Source organism: Leishmania braziliensis, chromosome 13, assembly GCF_000002845.2.
Source record: "Leishmania braziliensis MHOM/BR/75/M2904 complete genome, chromosome 13".
Classification (NCBI taxonomy): domain Eukaryota; phylum Euglenozoa; class Kinetoplastea; order Trypanosomatida; family Trypanosomatidae; genus Leishmania; species Leishmania braziliensis.
Window position 1 is genome coordinate 582,038 of NC_009305.2, and position 21,654 is coordinate 603,691.

At 55.4% G+C, this 21,654-nt stretch overlaps 4 protein-coding genes across 4 annotated transcripts; all 4 read right to left on the bottom strand.

Annotated features, from left to right (window-relative positions):
• Nucleotides 1-734: 734 nt before the first annotated feature.
• Nucleotides 735-2,516, bottom strand: LBRM_13_1500 (putative mitogen-activated protein kinase 7; the record flags this gene model as incomplete). The annotated part of the gene is made up of 1 exon (XM_001563240.2): nucleotides 735-2,516. One exon carries the CDS (start codon nucleotides 2,514-2,516, stop codon nucleotides 735-737), a length of 1,782 nt encoding a protein of 593 aa, XP_001563290.2.
• Nucleotides 2,517-4,097: 1,581 nt separating this feature from the next.
• On the bottom strand, nucleotides 4,098-18,089 carry LBRM_13_1510 (putative dynein heavy chain; the record flags this gene model as incomplete). Its single annotated transcript, XM_001563241.2, has 1 exon — nucleotides 4,098-18,089. One exon carries the CDS (start codon nucleotides 18,087-18,089, stop codon nucleotides 4,098-4,100), a length of 13,992 nt encoding a protein of 4,663 aa, XP_001563291.1.
• Nucleotides 18,090-19,179: 1,090 nt separating this feature from the next.
• LBRM_13_1520 (putative chaperonin TCP20) lies at nucleotides 19,180-20,796 on the bottom strand (the record flags this gene model as incomplete). Its single annotated transcript, XM_001563242.1, has 1 exon — nucleotides 19,180-20,796. The coding sequence occupies one exon, from the start codon at nucleotides 20,794-20,796 to the stop codon at nucleotides 19,180-19,182; it is 1,617 nt and encodes a 538-aa protein (XP_001563292.1).
• Nucleotides 20,797-21,288: 492 nt separating this feature from the next.
• LBRM_13_1530 (putative 60S ribosomal protein L44) lies at nucleotides 21,289-21,609 on the bottom strand (the record flags this gene model as incomplete). Its single annotated transcript, XM_001563243.1, has 1 exon — nucleotides 21,289-21,609. The coding sequence occupies one exon, from the start codon at nucleotides 21,607-21,609 to the stop codon at nucleotides 21,289-21,291; it is 321 nt and encodes a 106-aa protein (XP_001563293.1).
• Nucleotides 21,610-21,654: the final 45 nt, after the last annotated feature.

Consider the following 21,654-nt stretch of genomic DNA (forward strand, 5'->3'; position numbering starts at 1 on the left):
TGTTTCCACGTTATGCAGATATGTCCCCCGCACGTCCTCCTATGTGCTTTCTTTTCCTACTTTGAGACTGTGCGCAAGGAGCAGGAGAAGTGAAGCGGCGGTGTGCAAGAGTGCGCATGTGTGTGTGTGTGCGTGCGTGCGTGGTGTGTGTCAAGAGAGAGAGAGAAAAGAGAGGCAGTGGTGCAAATATGACGACAGGAATGTGAAGAGAGAGGTCAGGGGATAGGGGAATGCGCAACCACAGAAATCATGAGTTTGCGGTGCTTGGCGACAGGACTACTGGATGCGCTGGCCATGGAATTTGCTGCACACGTGGCATCGCCACAGGCTCACAACTCCCCCGGTACTCGATTCTCTTCCCAGAGTCAGTGGCTATCCTATGAAAAAGAGAAATAGGAAGTCCCCACTCCGGGCAGAGCAGTCCGGTGACGTACACGGGCTTGTCAAGGTGAGAGAAAGAAGAGCACAACACGCATTGCTGCTGTTGAATCGCCTCGCATGTGGGTGTATCCTGCACCACACACAGAGAGAGAGAGAGAGAGAAGGCTCGCAGCATCAGCACGTAAAGCAAAAAGAAAATGTGGTGCACGGAGAGTGCCGCAGCGGTGGCAAGTTGCTAAGTGTGTGCGGTGAGAATGGGGGTGTTTGTTTACGTGTTCCCTCATAACTCACTGGACATTATCACCGCCGCTTCTGTCCGACGTCCCCGAAGCCGAGCCCCTCTCCAGTGATGTTTACGGTACTAAACTGCACGCCGTAGGAGCCGAAAGCGGACGCTGCTGCCGTTCAATCTGCCGCTGCACATCACGCGAGATCTGACACTCCTCCTCGAAGAGGCTGCGCAATGACTGTGCATTGGTAATGCGGTGGTCGAACTCCCACGGGAATACCGGGTTCTCGTCCACCACAACGCATGGGTGAGTTTTCTTGTAGGCAGCGATGTCGTCGATTTCCTCTCGTGCAAAGCCCGAGTCGGATGCAGTGCAGCGCACAATTTCATCTCTGGCGTCATAGAGTGGGCTAAAAAATGGATCGCGCAGCGCCTCCACAGCGGTAGGCCGCTTTCTGGGATCAAAGGAAAGCAGCTTGGCAATCAAGATGCCGAGACTAACGGGAATGTCAGCGCTGGAGCCAAAGAGGGTGGTGTGGAACATGGCCTGTGACTGCACCTGGTTGCGCAGTGTTCGCGGTTCCCATCTTCCGGCAGTGTTGTGAAAAAGAATGTCGCAGATAAAGTGCTTGCCCTCCTCGCCACCCTCGAAAAGCGTGGCGACCTGCTCCGGGGTCTGCGGCACGTCGCGTAGCCCCGGAGTCTCCAGAATCAACGTCAGCTGGGAAAGGTAGTTTGCACCGGCAAACAAAGGGCGGCGTAGCAGCATCTCGGCTAGGATACAACCGGCAGACCACATGTCGATTGCGTGGTTGTAGCGCCCCATTACGAGCAGTTCGGGTGCTCGGTAGTAACGCGTGACAACATAGTCGGTGAGGCTGTAGAGCGGGGGTTGCTTGGCCACGTGAGAAGCGCATGATGTACTACGGGCAGCGGAAGATGACCAACAGAATCGACCCCAGTCTTCAAGCTCTTCGATGCTTGACTCAGCATCGGCCGCGACCGCCTTGAGAGTGCTTTCATGCAACCAAGCAGGAACACCGCCACGAGAGAGACCAAAGTCGCACAGCTTCATGTCGCAGTTGCCGTTAAGCAAGATATTACACGGCTTCAGGTCACGATGGATGACGCCACTGCTGTGCACGTACACCAGCGCCTTGAAAAGCTGATAGGCGATAAAGCGGAGCTGATTCATCTGAATCTCCTGCGAAGACTTCAGCAGGGCAGCTAGGTCTGTGTCCATGAGGTCAGTCACAATATAGATGTCTTCGAACGTGGCGGACGACGGGGCCCCCGTAGAGACGGGAGGCCGCCCAACTTCCATCAACCGCAGAATGTTCGGATGTCCCTGCAGGTACTTCAGCAACTTCACCTCTCTCAGGATACGGCGCCCGTCCACGAGATCGTCGAAAACCTTCGCCACCTTCTTGATCGCCACAAACGGTGACACCTCCCCATGGGCTAGCACACGGCGCTTAAACGGTTCCGAGTACAAGTGCGGAACGCGCACTGGACTACCACTCGGTGTCTCGCCCAGCACAACACGCGTACGAAAGTATATGGGAGCGTCGTGGCCACGACGTCGTCGCGTAACAATGCGGCCTTCCTCCTCAATGGTGCGCATCGCCTCGTTATAGTAGACGCTGGATGGAACAAGGCGCAGGTCCACAGCAGCGCACACCAAACCATACGTGCCATGCCCAATCGCGCTCAGAACCTCAAAGTGCGGCGCCACATCAAAGGACGAGCCGCAGACGTGATAATGATGGCTGTGCTCGGTGGTGTGGTCGCTTGTTGCTGGTAAATCACTGCTACTGAACAGCAGTCCGTTGCTACGCGCCATCTCGATGAGCGACAGCGCTGCCTCATTGCACGTAATGTTTAAGCCTGAAAGAATGCCGTCCATCTGCTCCGTTAGGGTTGACTTTTCTTTCTTCGTAGATGCAAGTGGGACAACAGAGAGAAGGAGCGAAGAGTAAGAAAAACGATGGCGCCGCGCACACGCAGCCGAACAGACTCCATACGGTATGGCTCCCCCCTTTTCCCCATGCGCCCATTCTCCGTCATGTAACAGGAATTCAAGCGCCACTGAACCCAGCGTGTCACAGGCTCATCGCGTGATACAAAGCAGCCGTAGACGTGCGTTACAGCAATGCTAAATCAGTCATCTGAGCACGACTCCAGACTCGCACTGTACTGATCCACATGCTGCACACGTTGCCTCAGTCTCCTCACCAGCAGGCAGTGAGTGTCGGCTGAGATGCGCTCGAGCCACGTCCACAAGTCGCCTATCTTGTGGGCGGTAAAAGCACGTTCACTATTGCCGATCGTTCTGATACAACACCATCCACAACCTCACTGCTATCAGCAGTGACACATCATCCCAACTTTCCCAAAGAGTGGATACCGGAACCTGACATACCACACATAGGTGGCCGAGATCATCAGGAAGCCGATGAAACTGAAGAAAAGTCGGCAAGGCACACAAGAACCCACTCTACTCTTTATGCATGCAGGTAATCACATGCACCAGCGAAATCACTACACTAATTGCCACCAGCAACCGCAGCAGAGGTGGACAGAGAGAGGTTGTTTGTGTTACATCCAGTCCCCGTGAGCCACAGCTGCAGTCTCCATAGGTGACGAGACGTCGCGCTGCAGGTTCCAGTCGTGCTTATTATTCTCCCCCCTTTATTTGAAGCCCATTGTATGCTGTGGGGAGAGGGCCAGGAAGGGGCAAGATAGGCGTTGGAGGATAGAGCAGTGTAAAAAAAAAAGTGTAGACGGCATTGCTTGGCTTATAGCCCGAGAACACAGAGCCCCTGTCATGTTACATCTTTGACTGCCTCCCATCATCCGCCACTTCGCTATTCTCAACCTTGTGACATCGTAAAGTGGACCCTCGGCCTCTAAAACCGCGGCACGTGCGCCACCTCTAGCGTGCAAAAGGAAAGGAGGGTGGCGAATGTAATACTTGCAACGCCTCAGCAACACCGCCGAAGTGCTACGCGCTCATGGTGATTCGGCTGATTATCGCTGTGTTTCCTCTGGTGTCCATACATCTTTTTTTTTTTACTTGGAGGAGGAGGAGGGCATTGTGAGATTCACAGGGATCAAAGAGAACGAACATGCGTACTGCGTGGTGTGTATGGTTGTGTGTTGAACACTGCACAGCTTACATCACAAGTAAACAAGCAGAAAATAGGAATGCGGCAGAAGAAGGCACGCCGAGAAAGACACGCGTGCAGAAAGCCAGTAAATTTGAAAGAAACAGGTGCTACTAAACATGAGTACTCTAGACACATCGACACACCCCGACCGGCTCATCTCCACATGGCGATGAGAGATACGTGGCACCGACCTGGTTGCTGCATCAAAAAAAAGCAAAAAATGAACAATAAGGCTTCTCTCTGCAGCGGGCTACGGCGCTGCATTGTCTATGTTTCGTTAGGCGCCCGCTCCGCACTCTGCGTGCGGTGGCCTCTGGTTACTCCACCACATCTAGCAGCAGACCCACGCCAGCGATTACCCACTTACGCGATGGCTGCTTGCTCTTGAGGTAGAAACCGACGACAAAGCCAGGGCCGCGGGCCTGCGTCTTATACACGGGGCACTCGTACTGGTCTCGCCGATCAATCTTGCTCAGAGGCAGGGAGCGAACTTGCATGATGGGCATCTTCGGATACAGGTCCTTGAGACGACTATCCTCGATGCAGCCCCCTGTGCCATCCCACCGAGCTCCTTCCATTGACAGTCCGGTCACGTAGCAACCGTCGCGCGCGTTAGACTCGATCTGGTCGGCGGACTTCTTCAGTACATCCACCACAAGCGCCATCTGGTCGAGATCAAAACTGTTAATGATGGAGGTGGTCTGCATGATGGCAGTAAGGAATGACATTGGGTTGAAAAAGAGTGCAATGTTGGTCACCTTCGGCGTCTGCAGATCGGCGTTCCAGCTCACTAGCTGCTCATTGCGCGCCAGGAAGTTCTCCACCCACGAACCGAGCATGCGCTGCGACATGAAGGATACGCGCGCCCACCGCTCCGGCATCTTGTCGAGGTAAATCTGGTCGAACAGCTCCTGCATCGCGGTACTCATCGACAGCGCACCCTTTAGGCCAAGGTTCAGCTCCTCCAGCGACGCACGCAGAGTCTCAATGAGGATATTCATGCGCTCGCTCTCCTGGTAAAACACGTGCTGTTGCGGCGAGCGGTCATCCTCGAGGCGCTCTGAAAGGTCTTGCAAGTTGTGCGGCTCCGGCAAGCGCTCGCGGATCTCGTCGATCTTCTGCTGCACAACCTCCTGCGGGCTCAGCATGTCACCGCCGCTGTGCTTCTTGGGCTGCAGTTCGTTGATGGTCTTGAAGAGGACGTCGGCCTGCATTGTGCGGTAGTTGATCTCAGCGTTGGGGTGCAGTCCGTACAGCAGCGGCGACTCAGCCGGAAAGTCGTCGGCAGCCGTTAGCCACTGCATGTACTCCTGGTAACTCGCCGGTGCCGGTACTGCCACACCTGGGGCGAGCTGCAGGCCATCGCAGCAATCTGCGATAATGTAGCTCTGCAGGTACGCCATGCACAGGACGCGATCCCAGTCGTCTGTAATGTGGCCACCGTACATGATCTCGCCAAACACGTAGCGCAGATCCTCCCAGGGCACCTTGGGGCGGTCCTCAATGTAGTTTGCCGCCACCTCCATGCACGTTGTGAGGTCACCGGCGTTGAACGGATAGGCGCGATTCCAGCCCAGAGGGCCAAACTTCTTGCGCTCCACCACCACGGCGTGAAAGAAGCACATAGAGAACATGATGCAGCGGTACTCGGTCGGCTTCGCACTCTTCTCCCAGGGCTCGTCACTGAAGTTGCTCATCGCACGCACGATGTTCTGCCGAATGCCTGTCGGTGGCTCCGAGGTCAGCTTCACCGAGCGCTGTAGAATACCAATAGGGATCACATTCGACGGTTCAGCGCTCAGGAACACGCGGAAGTCCGGGTGCCCCTTCACACCATCAAACTGGATTTCTTCATCCGTCACCACAATCGCATCCTCCTTCAGCGCTGCGGCCGCGTTGCCCCTGCCAGTCTCGGAACGCTCCTCGCCATCACCATTCTCTTCGTCCGTCTCCCCCTCGCCACTCTCGTCATGCGAGGGCACGGACTTGCTCTCAGCTGCCTCATCATCGTGCTGCTCGTTGTCATCACCGTCTCCTGCAGCGGCGCTGCGCTCGCCAGCCTTCCGCTCCGCAATCTCTTTGCGAAGCTGCGCAACGCGCGTGTATGTCTCGGCGTACGTGTCGAGACGCCGCTCCAGTGTGCGCAGCCACTTCTCGACAAGGTGAATGTTTGACAATAGCGCCCATCCGCCCTCGGCGAAGCACTTGTCGAGCGCTCGGTCCGCCACGACCTCTTGACCTTGTCCCAGTGACACGTTGTAGAAATTCTCTTTGTCATACGTGTAGCCTAGCTTTCGCCCCAGCTCCTCGACTGCCTTGACCGGGTCGACACCAGGGGACAAGATAAAGAAGAGCGGCGTCGTCGTGCTTGAGTTCTGGTACGAGACGGAGATGTCAACTGCCTGATCAGACACAAAAAAGCGGCCGATACTGGTTTCCACAAACATTTCTAACGCCGCCGTGAGTCGATCGGGTCGCAGGCAACGTAGCACCAACAGACGCTCAAAGTTAGAGAGATTCTTCCACTCGCCCGGCATCTTCTCAGTCTCCGGCTTCTCGAGCTCGCAGTACTGATACCACCGATTGTTTTCTGCCATATCGCTCGGCAGCAGGTTGAACATCGGCGTCGAACCCTCCACCTCCGCAAGCGCCTGCACTGCATCCCAGTTCGGCTGCGTGCACCACCCCATCACCGTCTCTGGCCGTAACACGCCGGTTTTCTTCTTACCTCGGAGAAGGAAATCTAACTGCTTTAGATTAATCTCGTTGTGGCGGCTCAGAATGGCAAAGGTGAGAAGACTAGAGAAGATAAGCTTGTGGCGCTCAAACAGGCCGCGCGATACGTAGGCAAATACGTTCTCTGTGATCGACTGGGTCACGTTTGCCACGCGCTTCGTCACGTCTTTCCTGTTCTCCGGCTGCGGCGCGCCCGCGAGAGCCTTGTTGAAGACCACCATGAACGCCTCCAGCGAATACTGGTACATGTGGTCGATCTTCCACAGTTGGTCAATCTGAAAGAACAGGAGAGCGCCGCGCACCGCTACGTCGGTGTAACGGAGACGGTTCTGCGCGATATCCTCCTGTGTAACGACGGCCTGGGCAAAAGAGGCGTTAATATCTTTTGCCTTCTTCTTGGTCGTCTCCAAGTTTTCCACGAGGGTGACGTTCTCTAGGATGTCGCCCGTTGCGTTCGTCAGCTCGTAAAGCAGCCCATTCTCGCATTGCTGCAGCTCGATCGTCATGGTGTTCATCTGTCGAATGAGCATACCGCGCTTCTTCTCCAAGTCTGGTCGCTCCTGGCTCACTACGACAGCCAGCAGCTGATCCGCCAGACCTGTCTCCGTAACCATGAAGTTAATGAGGGTCGTCTGTGCGTTCACTTCGGGTCCGTAGTGAGGGTTGCCGAGCTTCGTCTGCAGAATCAGCCGGAACTTTGGGTTGTACTCCACCTCGGTAGCGCCCAGCTTGATGAATTCTCGGCCGCCCTTGCGGAACGTCTGGCGGCTCAGCACACCGTCAAGAACGGGCTCCACAAACTCGCCGAGGCCCTCGATGAGGCACGGAAGACCCTCCTCGATGCACGTCTGCAGTGTGCGCTGCCAGCCCTTCTGCGTGGTCTGCACCACACGCAGGCCGTTCTTCTCCTCACGGGTGCGAATCCACTTGATGCCTTGCAGCTGAGGGTCGATCATGAGCGGCCAACGCATACAGTTGTTGAGAATGGCGCCGTTCTCGGTCGAGACACGATCAGATGGGAGACCCTCGTTGTTCCACGACGCAACCGCCGCCTCCGAGGTAAGGACATTCATCGTTACGTCAAGACCCTCCGTCATTGGAATGCCCAGCTTCTTGATTTGTGGAAGCCAGTCCTGCTCCACGATCTGCTCGCGGAACGCCTTGGAGAAGGGCCCAATGTAAGACACAAACGACGCGCTCAGCAATACATCGCCGACCAGCAGCTTCGCGGCCTCCTTCAGCTTCTCGATGGTGGCACCCCAGCGCACACTCTCGTCCGACAATCCGCTCACAAGGCGCTGCGCCAGATTCATCTTCATCTGTGTCTTCTTCGCCTTGGCCTCGATCGCGTCAGCTTCGGCCACGGCCGTGTCATATTGGCTCACCAGTCCAGCAAGCTTGGCCTGCAGGTCCGCCACCTTATCCTGAATCTTCTTCAGCGCAGTGCGGCTAGAGACCAGACGCTGCTGTGCCTCGGCGAGCCGCTCCTCTTTTGGACGCACCTCGCAACGGACAACGTGGTAGCGGTTCATGCCGATGGCCCACTTGCATAGACCAGCGGCGGCAAAGGATTTGTTCTTGATGATGTCCGGGTCGAAGGAGGGGTTGTTGATGTAGACCTGTATTTGATCGATGCACACCTGGGGGATGTTGTTGACGTCGAAGCTGCGCAGCTCCGTCAAGAAGCGATCCACCTGGTTCATCATTTTTTTGCACTCGTTCCACGACCGCTGCTTCATCGACGGAATCGAGCGCGGGTTCGACGTGAGCACCAGCACGCAGATGGCCACCATCTGCACATCTTCCGGCGGCTTGCCGAGATTCTTGAGCTCCGCAATCGAGGCTTTGTCAAGAGTGTCGAGGGCTGCCAGAGCCTCCTGGACGAGCGGCTGTGCTTTAGCCAAATCTTCCTGACACTGCATCTCAAACGACGTCACCTCCTCCACAATCTTGTTTGTCTTCGCTTCCTCCTTCGCTGCAATCGCACTCTGCTCTTCCACGACGGACTTCTCGCGGCCCACCGTCTCGAGTAGCGCTGCCGTCTTCTGCCGCGCTTCCTCCACCTCCACGCTCTCTCGTTGAAGCACCTCCTGCAGCCCCTGCACCTGTGCACCCGCCTCTTTAATTTTGTCAATACCGCTCACGAGGCGATCCGTTTGATCATTGTTTTCCTTGCGTTTCCGGGCTAGCAAGTCCTTGTAGAATGCGATCAGCTCGAGGAACGACTTTGGTGTCGTGTAGGCGTGGCGCTTCTCCTGGGCGTAGTACTCCTCGCACGTCTCCGTCACTTTCATCTGGCAGTACGCCATGAACTCTGCAATGTTTTGTGTCGTTTCCTCGCCGCCCAGCTCGATCTCAGACAGGAAGCGCTGCGCCACCGACTTGAGTGCCTGCTCCGGCCAGCTCAGGAACCAGTCAATCACAGTGGTATTAGCCAGCGCTGGGAACTGTCGGCACCACGCTGCAAAGTTCTTGCTCACGGGTGAGAAACACAGAATAATGTGTAGGTTTGAGCGGACCTTGTTGATGAAGTAGTCCCAGCACACGTCCGGGTTCGAGTAGTCAGTGGCGCCAGAGGCCTTCACCTCGTTGGTGATAGAGCTGATTATGCCCTCGCGCTCATCCTGGTTGAACAGCTCCGGCACGTTGCCGCTGCTCAGCATGTCATTCAAGTACACCAACATGTCTACCGACACAATCTGCGTGTCGGTGATGATGAACGCGAATGGGTACCCGCGGACGCCACATTTGCGGTACAACTCCTGCATGTCGGTGCGGAAGTCATTGATATCGTACGTGCTCGTTACAAGAATCTGAAAGATGTCGTGGCCGTTTATGTACGACGCCAGGCGCGCCAAGGACTGCTTACCAGAGCCGCCAACGCCGACCAAGAACGCATTACCGCGCGGGTTCGAGGTGATACGGGAGATGCGACAAACATGTTCGATGGCCTGGTTGAACAGCACCAGGTTCATGGAAGCGTAGTTCTCGTTGTAGTCCACTAGCTTCTTGCGCAAGTAGGCACCGGCCTCATCGTAGTTTGTCTCATTATACACGTTCTCCTGCCCGTCTGGAGTTGTGTGGAATGGCGCCCACAGCAGTGGCTCCTCCATCACTTCCTTCACGGTCACATCTGTAAAGCCGGCCCGCACGATAACCTCCTGCAGCAGGGTGTCGTAGCGCTTCGTGTCGGCATCGTCGGCCATGCGGTCGCGAAACGTGCGGTTGCACTCGTGCACCCAGAGACGAACCAGCTGCAGGCTGCTCTTGTGTAACTTCGGGTTTGATTTGCACAGGCCCTGAAAGATGTTAAACATCTCACGCATGTTCCATTGGTAGTGAAACTTGATGGCTGTAGGGAAGAACAGCTTCGCCACGCTCGAATGCAGCTCAATCGCGGCGTTTGTGAGCAGCGTTGTGAGGGTATCACGGATGTCACGGGAGAACGGCTTTGTGTGAGCCTGCAAAATCTGCCCGTAGATACTTACAAGGTCAGCGCGATCCGGCATATTCGTCGAGAAGACGGCAAAGTGGCGCAGCAGACGGTCGAGGATGGTGAAGGTGCCAGACTTGGGATTCATCGCGCCGACGTACCGCACGTCCACCACCTCCTTCTGCACAATCTTGACGCGGTCGTACCAGAAGCCGTAGCCGACGTGCTGCTGTAGTAGCGCCACCGCCTCCTGAGTGCCGTACTTGTCTGGTGCTGGCATGTTCATGTCGTCCAGGAAGAACACCAGCTTCTTTCGATTCGGCGGGCCGTAAGTGCGGCCGGAGCGCTTTTCCAGGGACTGTTCCATCACCGCCTGCAAACCGGAGGATGACGTTCGGGCGTTAAAGGACACAACACGGAACAGCACCTTCTCTTTGTCCAGCGAGCGCAGCTTCGACATGATTAGGTTCGTCTTACCCGTGCCAGCGGTACCCACCAGCATGATGCCCTTCGCGTTGTCAACGAAGAGGTTCATGAGGTATGACATGCGCACCGTATCGGCAGTTTGCACAGATACGGACGACAGCTGTACATCCGCGTCCAGCGTATAGGGCTGCACGAGCTCTGTCCACGGCTTCCAGTCGAACAGCATGGCACCGTTATCGCCCTTGGTCTTGTCGATGTAGTAGTCGAAGACCGATCCGGCATCGGAGATCTTCATGTTCGGAAACTCCTTTTTCCACTGATTTGAGAAGTTGAGGCGCATGTCAATGCGACCGTCGGAGCTCGGCAACGGGCCGCCAAATGCCCAGACGGCGGCGAACACAAAGTACTTTTCGTACACTTCGAACGGATTGGAGTGCTTCGCCAGCTCCTCCAGCTCCATGGTCTTGAAGATACCGTCAAGGAGGAAGCAAAGGGTCTGTATCACGTTGATGTCCATCACAGACACAATCGGCCGCATGCTACGCTTCCAGAACTCGAAGATGAGCGGCACGTACTTGTCGAAGAGGTTGTCCAGAATCACCCCCTCGCGCTTCTCGCGCGACGCTATCCACTTGTCCTTGAACGGGCCCCACCCCAGATCCGATTCGTTGATGAAGATGACACCAGCGCGCGACACCGTGGCCGGTGAAGCATTGCGCAGGTGCGACACTTCGAAGATCATTCGCATCGAGTCCGTGAGTGGAATACGCTCATTTGAGACGAGCGTTAGCATCTTGTTGTCGTCCATCACCGTGTTCATTGACTCAATCCACTCGGCGTCGATGATGCCGTCCAGCACGATCCACTTCATATTTTTCTTTTTCTTCGACTCCACGGCGTAGTCGCGGAAGATCGTCGAAAGAATACCGTCACGCCACTCCTTCTGTGGGGTGAAGTAGCCGTACAGCTCATTGGAGGAGATCGCCTTGGGGTTGAGGCACGACGAAACCGCCTTTGCCTTCCACTCATCCTGGTGCAGCTTCGTCAGCGCACCCTGCAAACAGCGCCAGCACTCGGTCTTGCCGGCACCGGCCGCACCGAGGATGAAGACGGAGTGGCGTACGTGCAGCAGCTCCTCGTACTGCACGCACTTCAGGATGAAAATGTCGTTCTCGCCCGGGAAGTTGCCATGCTCCGTGCAGACCGCCTTGCAGGCAGCGACCAGCTCCGGCTTGCTCTTCTTGGGCACGTCGAGGTTCGGGAACAGCGACCGAATCAGCCCCATGAACACGTACACGTCATCCTTGCTGAGCTTCGCCATGTTCGTGTCACGGAGGGCGCGCATCAGCACGTTGCGCTCTGGAATGTCAGGGTCACCGCGCTTGAGGGCGCCAGCGATATATAAGACGGACTTCACGGCGCGCAAACCCCAGTCATAGTGATCCTGCGGTGACAGCAGCTCCTTATTGAGACGATACAATGTGACGAACTTCAGGGCAAGGTCCTTGGCATCGCCAAAGCCTTCCGCGGCAAGCATGATCTCGCAAATGTTCTTGAGGTCTGGCACGCACATGGCGCATGGGCGGAAGAGTGACTTGATGTTCTCCGGAAGCTCCGTACGCCCGGCGTAGCCTGGGTTCATGGTGATCCACATGCCCACAGAGCGCACGAGCGAGATATCCTCGCCCACGAAACGGAAGCGCGACTTGTTCTCCTTGAGCGCATTCAAGATGGAGCCCACCTGGGTTGCGACCACGGAAAGCACCTCAATGGAGATGCGGTTGAACTCATCAAAGCAGCCCCACGAGCCGGACATGGCGAGACCTTTGAAGATCTGGCCGAGCGTAATGTAGTTCATCTGGTCAGAGCAGTTGAAGACGTAGCAGGCGATGCCCATGTTGCGCGCCAGATCCTTTGTGGTCTCTGTCTTGCCTGTACCGGCAGGCCCGGCAGGGGCACCGCCCTGGTTCAGGCGCAGCGCCTGCGTAAGGGTGATGTAGCAGCGGTCCGTCAGCTTTGTGATGACAAGACAGCCGCACAACCCGATGTACTCGTAGCCGTTGATGAAATCCGCGTCGGCGATGCGAATCTCGCTGCCCTTGTTCTCATCCCAGTAGTAGCGCAGCTGCGACTGCCAGCTGAAGGCATCGACGGAGTCGACGCGGTCGTCCACCATGCTTTGCACAATGTCGCGGTTGTGCACGTCGATTGTAATCAGGTGCACCAGCATCTTGCGCTCCGTCGATGAGCGATCCAGCAGCACTTCCTTGATGAGGCTGTCGAGCTGCAACTTTTGGCTCTTGAGCAAGTCCTTCATGCCCATGTCATTGCCCTCCTCGATCTGCGTGAATGCTTGATGCACCTCCGTCGTAAACCAGATACGTGACGCCACAATGACCGCCTGGCACGGGTACTGGTAGATCCACTCGTTTCGCGGTTTTTCTATGTAGCCCGCGTTCGCCTCCTTGATGTGCGCCTTCATGCTTCGCTTCATGCACTGTACCAGCTCCTCCAGCCAAGTTTCAACCGCGCCGTCGCACGTGAAGCTCTCCGTCAATGTCACCCTCTCGCCCTGAATGGATACCATCTCCCACACGTCTTGCGCGCCAGCGTTAGGGTGTGGGTTGTTGTCAAAAGTGAAGGAGTCGACGGATTCGATGATCTTGCTCATGTGTAGAATGACCGCACGGGGGTCAGAGCCCTTGGAAAGAATGTCAATGAGGTCCGTGTCCGAGACAAAGAAGAAGCGTGGGAACAGCTTCCGCTTCGTCTCCAGGTAGTCAGCCAGGGCCTTCTCACAGCGGCTTAGAATGTCCTGGATGTAGTTCAGCGTATCCTCCAGTGTTTCGCCACGGCCAATGTCCTCAGAGAGCTTTCCGGAGCAAATCGTCTCTACCGGGTTCGTGTACAGGTACGCTTTGCTCATGAGCAGTCGGAACACGCGGTCCGCCTCGCTGAACTGCTTCGCTTCATTTGGGAGCTGCTCCTTGATGTCTTCGGATAGGACAAAGATGGGGAACAGGTTCTGCCACTGACGCTGAATGTCCATCCATTTTGTAGTGCATGTGTCCACTAGCCCGAGGTCCTTCTGCCAACTCAGTACCTTCTCGTAGAAATACTCCACAAAGCGATCCGACAGCATGGAGGAGAGGGCGTTGTTGTCGTTCTCCAGCTGTTCTACGACATCGTCAACGGAGCCGAGGAGGTAGCAATCCAGGTGGGTGTCACTTTCATACGTGAACTGCAGCTTCTCCCAGGCAACAATGATCTTCGACAGGTTTGCTTCTATGCGCAGCTCCTTCTCAGCTTTCTCGACGATGTTCGCTACGTCGTCAGAGTACTTGTGAAGGCCGAGAGCAAAGAGCTTCTCCAGTGTGAAATCAGCGGCGGCGGGGTTGATGATGCCAGGCTGATTTGTCGTGCGCACGAGTTCCTCCCAGTGGCGCGGTCGCATCGACGGCGAGCTCAGCGACTCGCACAGCGGCAGCGACGTGCGCATGTTGCGCACCGTCTCGTCAACGCCCTTAAAGACGCCCCACCCCTTCACCTTCATCGGCTGCAGCTGTAGCTGCTTCGAGATCTTCTTGGCTTCATCCTCAAAGTAGGCAACATCGGCGTCCTTAAACGTCGACCGCATCCAGTCGCGGAACTGAGAGGTGACGTGAAAGTTCAGGTCCCAAATCTGCTTCAGCAGCGCCAACTCCTGCCGACATTCGCGGACGCTCTTGAAATGCGCCATGGCAAGATCGAAGAGGTCCTGTAGGTTCTGCAGCCCCTTCGCCTTATTCTCGACCACGGTAAAGTGCGCGTACACGCTGTCGATGGCGTCGTAGACCTCGCCGGGCTGAATAGCATAGGTGAAGAGCGGGTTCTGGTGAAAGGCGTCCACCTCGTTGTTCAGCTCCTGCTCGAACGCCGCCACGTCCTCCTTGATCTTTTCCGCCTCACGGTCCTGAACGATAGAGTTCTGCGCGCGCGCATTCAGCGCCTTCTTGTTCAGTGCGACCCATTGCTCCGGTACAGGCTTCCGCAGCTCCTCGAGCTTCTCAATCTTCACCAGCTCCGCATCGCCATCTGGTGAAGTACTGGCGTGCGTTTTCAGCATGCCTATGGCGGCCTTGATCGGTGGGAACATTCCACCCGTCTCGCCCGTCTCATCTTCGCCCATAACCTCCGTGTTGCGCTTACGGCAGTCGCGGATCCACCGCATAACGGACTTCAGCGCATCCACGTCACCATCCAGCACCTCCACCTCGAGCCCTCTGTCGGCCTCCTTGATGAATGCGTAGAGCTCATTTAGATCGGTCTTGATCTTGTCCAGCAGGTAGTCAGAATACATCTCCTTCCAGCGCCGGCTCAAATCGCGCAGCGCCATGCGCAGAGGTCTGACGTCAATCAGCACCGGGCCCTCCGTATGGCGGTCCTCAATCCCAGCGAGTCGGCTTCGGATACGCGTGTATTCGGTAATCGCGCGATCAAAGTCCTCCAGACTTACGCCAAAGTACTCCGCTGGCTTCTGCACCTGCGCAATGGCAGCTGTTGTGTCCTCTATCGAGACGCTCGGCCGATGCGCATTGCGCTGATGGTCCATCTCGATAAACTGTGCAAACACCTTCTTGCGATCCGTCTCCCAAAGGGACTTGAACTCGTCGTAGACGTGGCGATACTCTTCGCATGCGGTCGCGTTCTGCTTAAATATCGTCTGAATCTCCTCCACGAGAGCCTGGACGTGCTCGTTGTGCCGCATCTCCTCTGTGTACGAGGTGGAGCCGTGAATGGGGTCGATCAGGCCAGAGGAGTCGATTATGTCACCGATCGTGTCGCTGAGCATCTGCCACACTGACTTGTCCTCGCACTCGCTTGTCAAGAGCGCCGGGTCAAAGCGCGACTTTGACGTCGGATTGTCTGCCGTTACCTTGGACAAAGAGAGCTTCACATCGACAAGAGGGATACCGTCGTGGTCCGCAAGCCAGACCGGGTCCAGCTGATTGCGCATGTTTGTCAGTGAAGCCACCGCCACCTCGGCCAGGCACTCCCGCGCAACGGAGCTAACGTACGCCAGGTACTTTTGCCACATCGCGTCGGTGCTGCTCACGGCAGCGCCGCAATTGGCCATCTTCAACGTCTGCAGGGCCTCCAAGCTGTTTTGCATCAGCTCCTTGATCTCGCTGTCTCTCTCTCGCAGTCCAGCTGCGCGCGCCTGGACGTAGTCGCCTAGCGTCTTGCGCAGCTCCACTGCCGACATCGTCTTCGCCCCTGCTGCGGCATCAAGAGGAAAAAGTGTGTCATCCATCTTGTACTTCTTCATGGAGTCCCTCATCTGCTGAACGTTGCAGTGCAACGTCGACACAGCCGTATCGATGGCCGTGACTTGCTTGAGTGCCTCCTCGATGAACGCGTTCGTGGAGTCCTCATTCTCCCACCGCACGTCCTTGAGGCCGCGCGACACAAATGACTCGAACTTCTGCAACTCAGCCTCGATGAGTGGACGCTCGTCGTGCGGACGGAGGCTAGCGCTGAGGTTGTTGTATGTCGTGCAGAGGTACTCCAGCTTCAGCGCCTGGTCACGGTACACGTCGCGCTTCGTGAAGATCGCCTCTGCATCGGGTGGAATCTCGAACTGGTTTATGCCCGCCGAGTCGTACGAGTTGAGCACCTCCACATAGTACACCTCGCGCAGCGTCTTCACGAGCGAAGCGTCAAAGTTGACGGCGAGACGCTTGTTATCATCCGTTGCAAGCACAGGCAGCCGTAGCTTGTCCGAGCGAATAGCGCCCACCTCGGCAGTCCACTTCTGAAACTTCTCGTGAATCGTCGCCTGCAGCAGCTCCTTCAGCTTCTCGTACAACTGGAATGCCTCAATGCCGCGCTCGCTCTCCAGTACACTGGGGGATAGGTCTACCACGCGAGAATGACTCTCGTTGATACGATCTAGCAACGCCTTGCACCGCACAATGGTGCTTGCCACAGGGGGCATGTTGGGGTACGCCCCCGCCGCCTCACCGGCGTAGTAGGTCTCCTGAGCCTTGATCAAGTCCTGATGAAAACCGACGAGCACGCCGCCCTGCTTCTTAACCCACTCCTGCTGCATCGGCGTCCTATCCGTGAAGCCATCGAATGTGTCCACGGCCTTGAATACCTCGGTGATGGCGCAGGATTCGTCGATTGTGGTCACCAGAATTGAACCCAGGCGCTCTTCCAGCCCGCGAATTACGTACTTGAGGTCGTCATAGTCGGTATCGAAGCGCGTGTTTGTGATGTCGAGAAGGTTGTAATCGACGCTGAAAAATCGCGCCACAGATGCATCGAAGATTTGCTTGATTTCTTCCGCCTCGGACGTCAGGTGCTGACCTTTGGTTCCGCCAATCTTCATGTTCTCCATCTTGTCGAAGAGGAGCGCTGTCTCGATCACGTCGAGGAGGTCATGGCAGCGTTCCAGAAAGGTATCCAACCGGGAGAAAAGTGCAGCGTTCTGAAACTTCCATGGCCGCGCCACGGACGCTACGTGCGACTTGTACTGGAAATACACTGCTTTGAACTCGCTGCAAATCGCCAGCGTGCTGCTCAGCCGCTCGATCACCTCCTTCTTCTCCAAGCCCTCGGCGAACTCGGCGACGTTGACGTGGTCAGCAGCCATCTCAATCAGATCGTTGCCCATCTCGCGGATGAGGAAGACAAGCCGAGCTGGGTTGTTGTAGAAGCCGGACTGCGTCCACAGCAGGTACAAAAAGTGGAAGAGGCGCTTGAAGACACCGCTTGTGGCGAGCTCCACGAAGGGGATGTGACTGGCGGCTGACATGCACATCTGCTCGAACTCGGGAATGAGGGGCTTGAGGTATTGGTAGTTGTCACGAGACTCGTACGCGGCCTCCTTCAACTCAGCCATCAGCTCTGAGAAAGGACCGTAGTAGCTGCTGCCTGCACGCTTCAGCAGCACAAGAACCTTGAGCGATTTCACGGAGTACAGCTGCTCCCCCAAGCCATCCAGATTCTCAGACTTCTCCTTCCAGAAGCGGATTTCGTCCAGTGGGCACGGGTATCGGCCCGTCTGCGGCGCGGCCTCCTCCAGCTCCTCTGGCGACGACCCGATTGCGGCTTTGATTTGCGACGTCCACGACACGATGGTGCCCTCGAGCAAGTAAAGCGTCTCTTTATCCATGGCAAAGTCGTCGATGCGCGGAGGAAACTGAATGGGCGGCATAGGCAAAAACGTCTTGCCTTGGCTCAAGCCTTGCATGACCAGCAAGTTGGAGAGAAGCCCATTGGTGTCGTTCATGAGTTCGCCAACAGCCACATCGGGCACGGTCGCGGTGTTTCGCTTGTCGCCTTTCAGGATCTGCACGTACACGTTGCGCGTCACGGAGCTGAGGCTGTTGAGGAGATCAGGCGAAAAGTCGCCAAACGTGATCGCCTCCTTCATATGGTTTTCATCCGCCATCTTCTCCCGCTTGATCTTGCTGAAGAACATACCCTTTTTCTTGAGCTCCTCTGGCGCCTCGATTCGGGTCACAAACGCACCAGTTGCTGCTTGATATACATAGAGGTGACACGCATCGGCGGTATCCAGAAACTCGCTCATCTGAGCTCGGTTGTCTTCGCTGTCAAGGAGTTTCTTTGAATCGGCGGGCTTCAGCTTTAGAGCATTCGTGATGCGCTGCTCCAACCACACGACACGCTTGTCCGCCGGCGCGTCGTCCTTGTCACCCTTCGCCATCTGTGAGGTAAAAGATCGAGTGTCCGTATAGGAGATAGCTACTCAAGTCAACTGACCGACGTCGCACGAGGCGCAAATGCCGCACCAGTGTCGAGAACTGTGCTGAAAAGTTGTCTTCAGCAAAGATAATGAGTCGCTGAGTCGCTGCCCTCTCTATGAGTTACCTGATTTGGTTCCCCAAATACGCGTATGTACGTCGGTGTGACCTGTTTTCCTTCTTTCGAGTGTCGTAAGAGGATGTCCGTCTACTCCTAGCCTTCACACATGCTCCTTGTTAGTCGTACTACCGTATTGTGCAGCGCATTCGTGAAAAAAGTGAAGAGCAGAAGCGAGATAATGTCCATGAAGTACGTATGACCAACGCCCCTCAATGAGCATCGTTCTCCACAGCTTCGCGTATGTAACAAAGTCGCGCTGGTACAACTCGCGAAAAGCGTTTCGCAGCGATATAACACGCTAGCTTGCCTGTGGAGATGCTCTGTGCAGCTTCAGGAGATGGGCAGCGCATGGCGCACTAAGTTAGCATCCCCAGCGGATGTCGCCGCAGGGCACGCCAAGCGCAAGAAACAAGCAGAACGCCCATTTTGCCAACCCTTTACACCTCTCCACGCTCACATCAATACTCTCGCTGCGGCATTGTCGGTTATAGATGGTCAAACAGTTCTCTTGCTATATATTTTCCTTCGTTCAGAACAACCGCCGATCTATACGTCCTTAATGGCTCTTTTTCATCGTTAAAGGGGCTGATTATCAACAAGCACGGGATGCACTGCCGCCTATGGTAGCACAGGCGGTGCTCAGAAATGCTCCAAGACGCATATTCCTGCTTCACAGCCAAGCTAAGCGTGAGCCGCAAAGTCAACAACACTGATGAGCTGACCACCAACAGCCCTGGGTGCACCTCTGCTCACCGTCTAGATACCACGACAAATCATACACAAGCGGCCCTGGCGTTCACTCCACATCGTAGCTAAACAAACACGAAACCGAAAACAAGAGAAAACACTGACGGCTCGTCAATGAACAGCACACTGTCAACGGTGACACACTTCGGTGTGATACGTGTGATGTCACACCCCACGCCGTCACACTACTGGCCGCCAGCGCCGCGACGGCCAGCCTTCATGATCTCATCGACGAGAAGTAGCTGCGCAACGATGTCGCCAGTGGACTCAAGAAGGCTCCGCTTGACAATGACATTGTCGAGAGTTCCGGCCAGGATAGGATCAATCACGTCACCGTTATCAATTCTGAGACCAGCCCACTTTCCGCTCTTGCGAGCCGTTCTGCTAGCTTCCTGTAGCGTGATGAGGCATTCCTGCACATCGAGTCCGGAGTTCTCAGCCAGTGTCTTCGGCGTGACAAGCATCGCATCCGCGTATGCGCGGATGCCCATCTTCTGCTTCCCGCTCACGTTTTCAGCGAACTTCATGAGATGATCGTGCAGAGCAACCTCGAAGGCGCCAGCTCCGGCAACGACTGCCGCAGCCTCAAACGCATTCTTCACAGCGCGCAGTCCATCACGCACGGCATCCTTGATTTGCGCAATTGTGTGGTCGTTTGGCCCTTTCACGAGCAGCGTACAGCTTTTGCCCTTGGAGACGTTCTCAACAAACGTGTACTTGTCATCTCCCAAAGTGTATTCCTGAATGCAACCAGCCTCACCAAGAACATCAGGTGTCAGGTTGTCCGTGGAGTTGACTGCCTCGCCGCCACATGCCAGCACCAGGCGCTCCATGTTGCGGCGCTTCGCACGGCGCAAGGCAAGAATGTTCTCCTTAGCAAGCATCTCCAATGAGATAGGATCAATACCTTTCTGATTAATCACCACGAACGTCCGACCGTTCTCCTTCGTGCATACTTGTTTCTTGAGCTCGATGATCTGGCGAACGCGATCGTCACTCATTTTGCGCTCCGCCTCCACCATGCGGGCCTTCTCTGCCGGATCCTTGTAGTAGAAGCCTGTATTCAGTTCACTCCGCTCGTACTCAAGAGAAACATTGCAGGTGAGAATGTAAGCATTCTCAAGGTACTTCGGCATGTCGTTGTTACGACCACCATGATCAAGAACAATACCGTTCACAAAGCGCGTGTCAGAGCTGAGACGGTGGCGCATGTGCATCACTTCCACCATGTGCAAATCCACTTCCCTTCCATCCTCGGCAATGGCGTAGACGGCATCCACCACAGCCTCTGCAAGCTGCTCCGACAGACCGACATTCACTTTCGTCGATAGTGCAGTCCGCGCCACATTGGTAAGGTACTCACGACGCTCCGTACTAGGAATGGTAATGACACTCGCTTCCAAAAACTTGAGAGCCTCTTCGCGGGCGACATGGAAACCCTCCGTGATGGTACGCGGATGCATGCCCTCCTGAATGTAGCGCTCCGACTGCCGCATCATCTCGCCTATCGTAAGAACTACACTTGTACTCCCGTCACCAGTGATATCATCGATGGCAGTCGCTGCGCGCGCAATAAGAGCCGCCGTCGGATGCTGAATTTGCATTTCCCCAAGCAATGTATTGCCATCTTTGGTAATTTTAATCATGCCAGCCCCAGAGACCAGCATCTTCATTGTTCCACGAGGTCCAAGGTTTGTCTTCATAACTTCCTGCAGTCCCCGCGCAGCAATCATGTTGATATCGAGAGCGCTCGCCTTGCGAGCCTGTTTACCACCAGGGTTGATGTAAGCAAGATTCGACATATTTGCAAGTCTCCCTTCTTTTTTTTTTTTCGTGAATGCTAGCCAACAGATTGATTAAGGGAAGTATCCTTACAGTGTGAATCTATCTGCTCTGGATCTGCTGCAGTGTTGTGGGGAGCAAAAAAGAGGCCAAGTATGTGAGATCACAAAGGACAGCTTTTATTGTGGAGAAAATGTCAATGGGATAAACAAGACAAGAGAGCATGACAGGAATAAGTAATCACCTGCAAAGAACTCAGTCCTGAGAAGACATCGTTTTCATCATACCAATTTCAAAACGTGCAGAGATTTCCACAAATCCTCAACAGAGGCGCAGTGGCTATAATAGAAAAAGTGACAGACCTTCAATGCATTACAGAGGCTCCAAGAGATCCCTACAGCACTTATTCCGCAACTTTCACATCCACTGACATTTTCTACTTCATTTATATTTTCTACTCCTCCAGTGAGTTACAAAATAAAATAGGAAATGAAAACCGAGAGCCGGGTACTTTACCAGGTGGGGTCCTTGTTGCCTGTCTTTTTCTTATCATTCAGCTCAAAGTGTTTTGTGCGCTTGAGAACGACTTGGCGAATAGACTTGCAGCCGGAGCACTGGAGCTTGAGCACAATCTTCTTGGTCGTCTTGGCTTTCTTGTGGAAGACAGGCTTGGTCTGACCACCATAACCAGACTGCTTGCGGTCGTAACGACGCTTCCCGCGAGCAAAAAGGCGCGCCTTGCCAGCCTTATACTGCACCACCTTGAACGACTTGTGCGCGTTGCACCGCGCGTCGTCGCAGTGCATCACCTTCTTCTTCGGATAGTTTACCATCGTGACGGTTCTAGTGCAGAGAAAATAAAAAGACAAACGTCACCA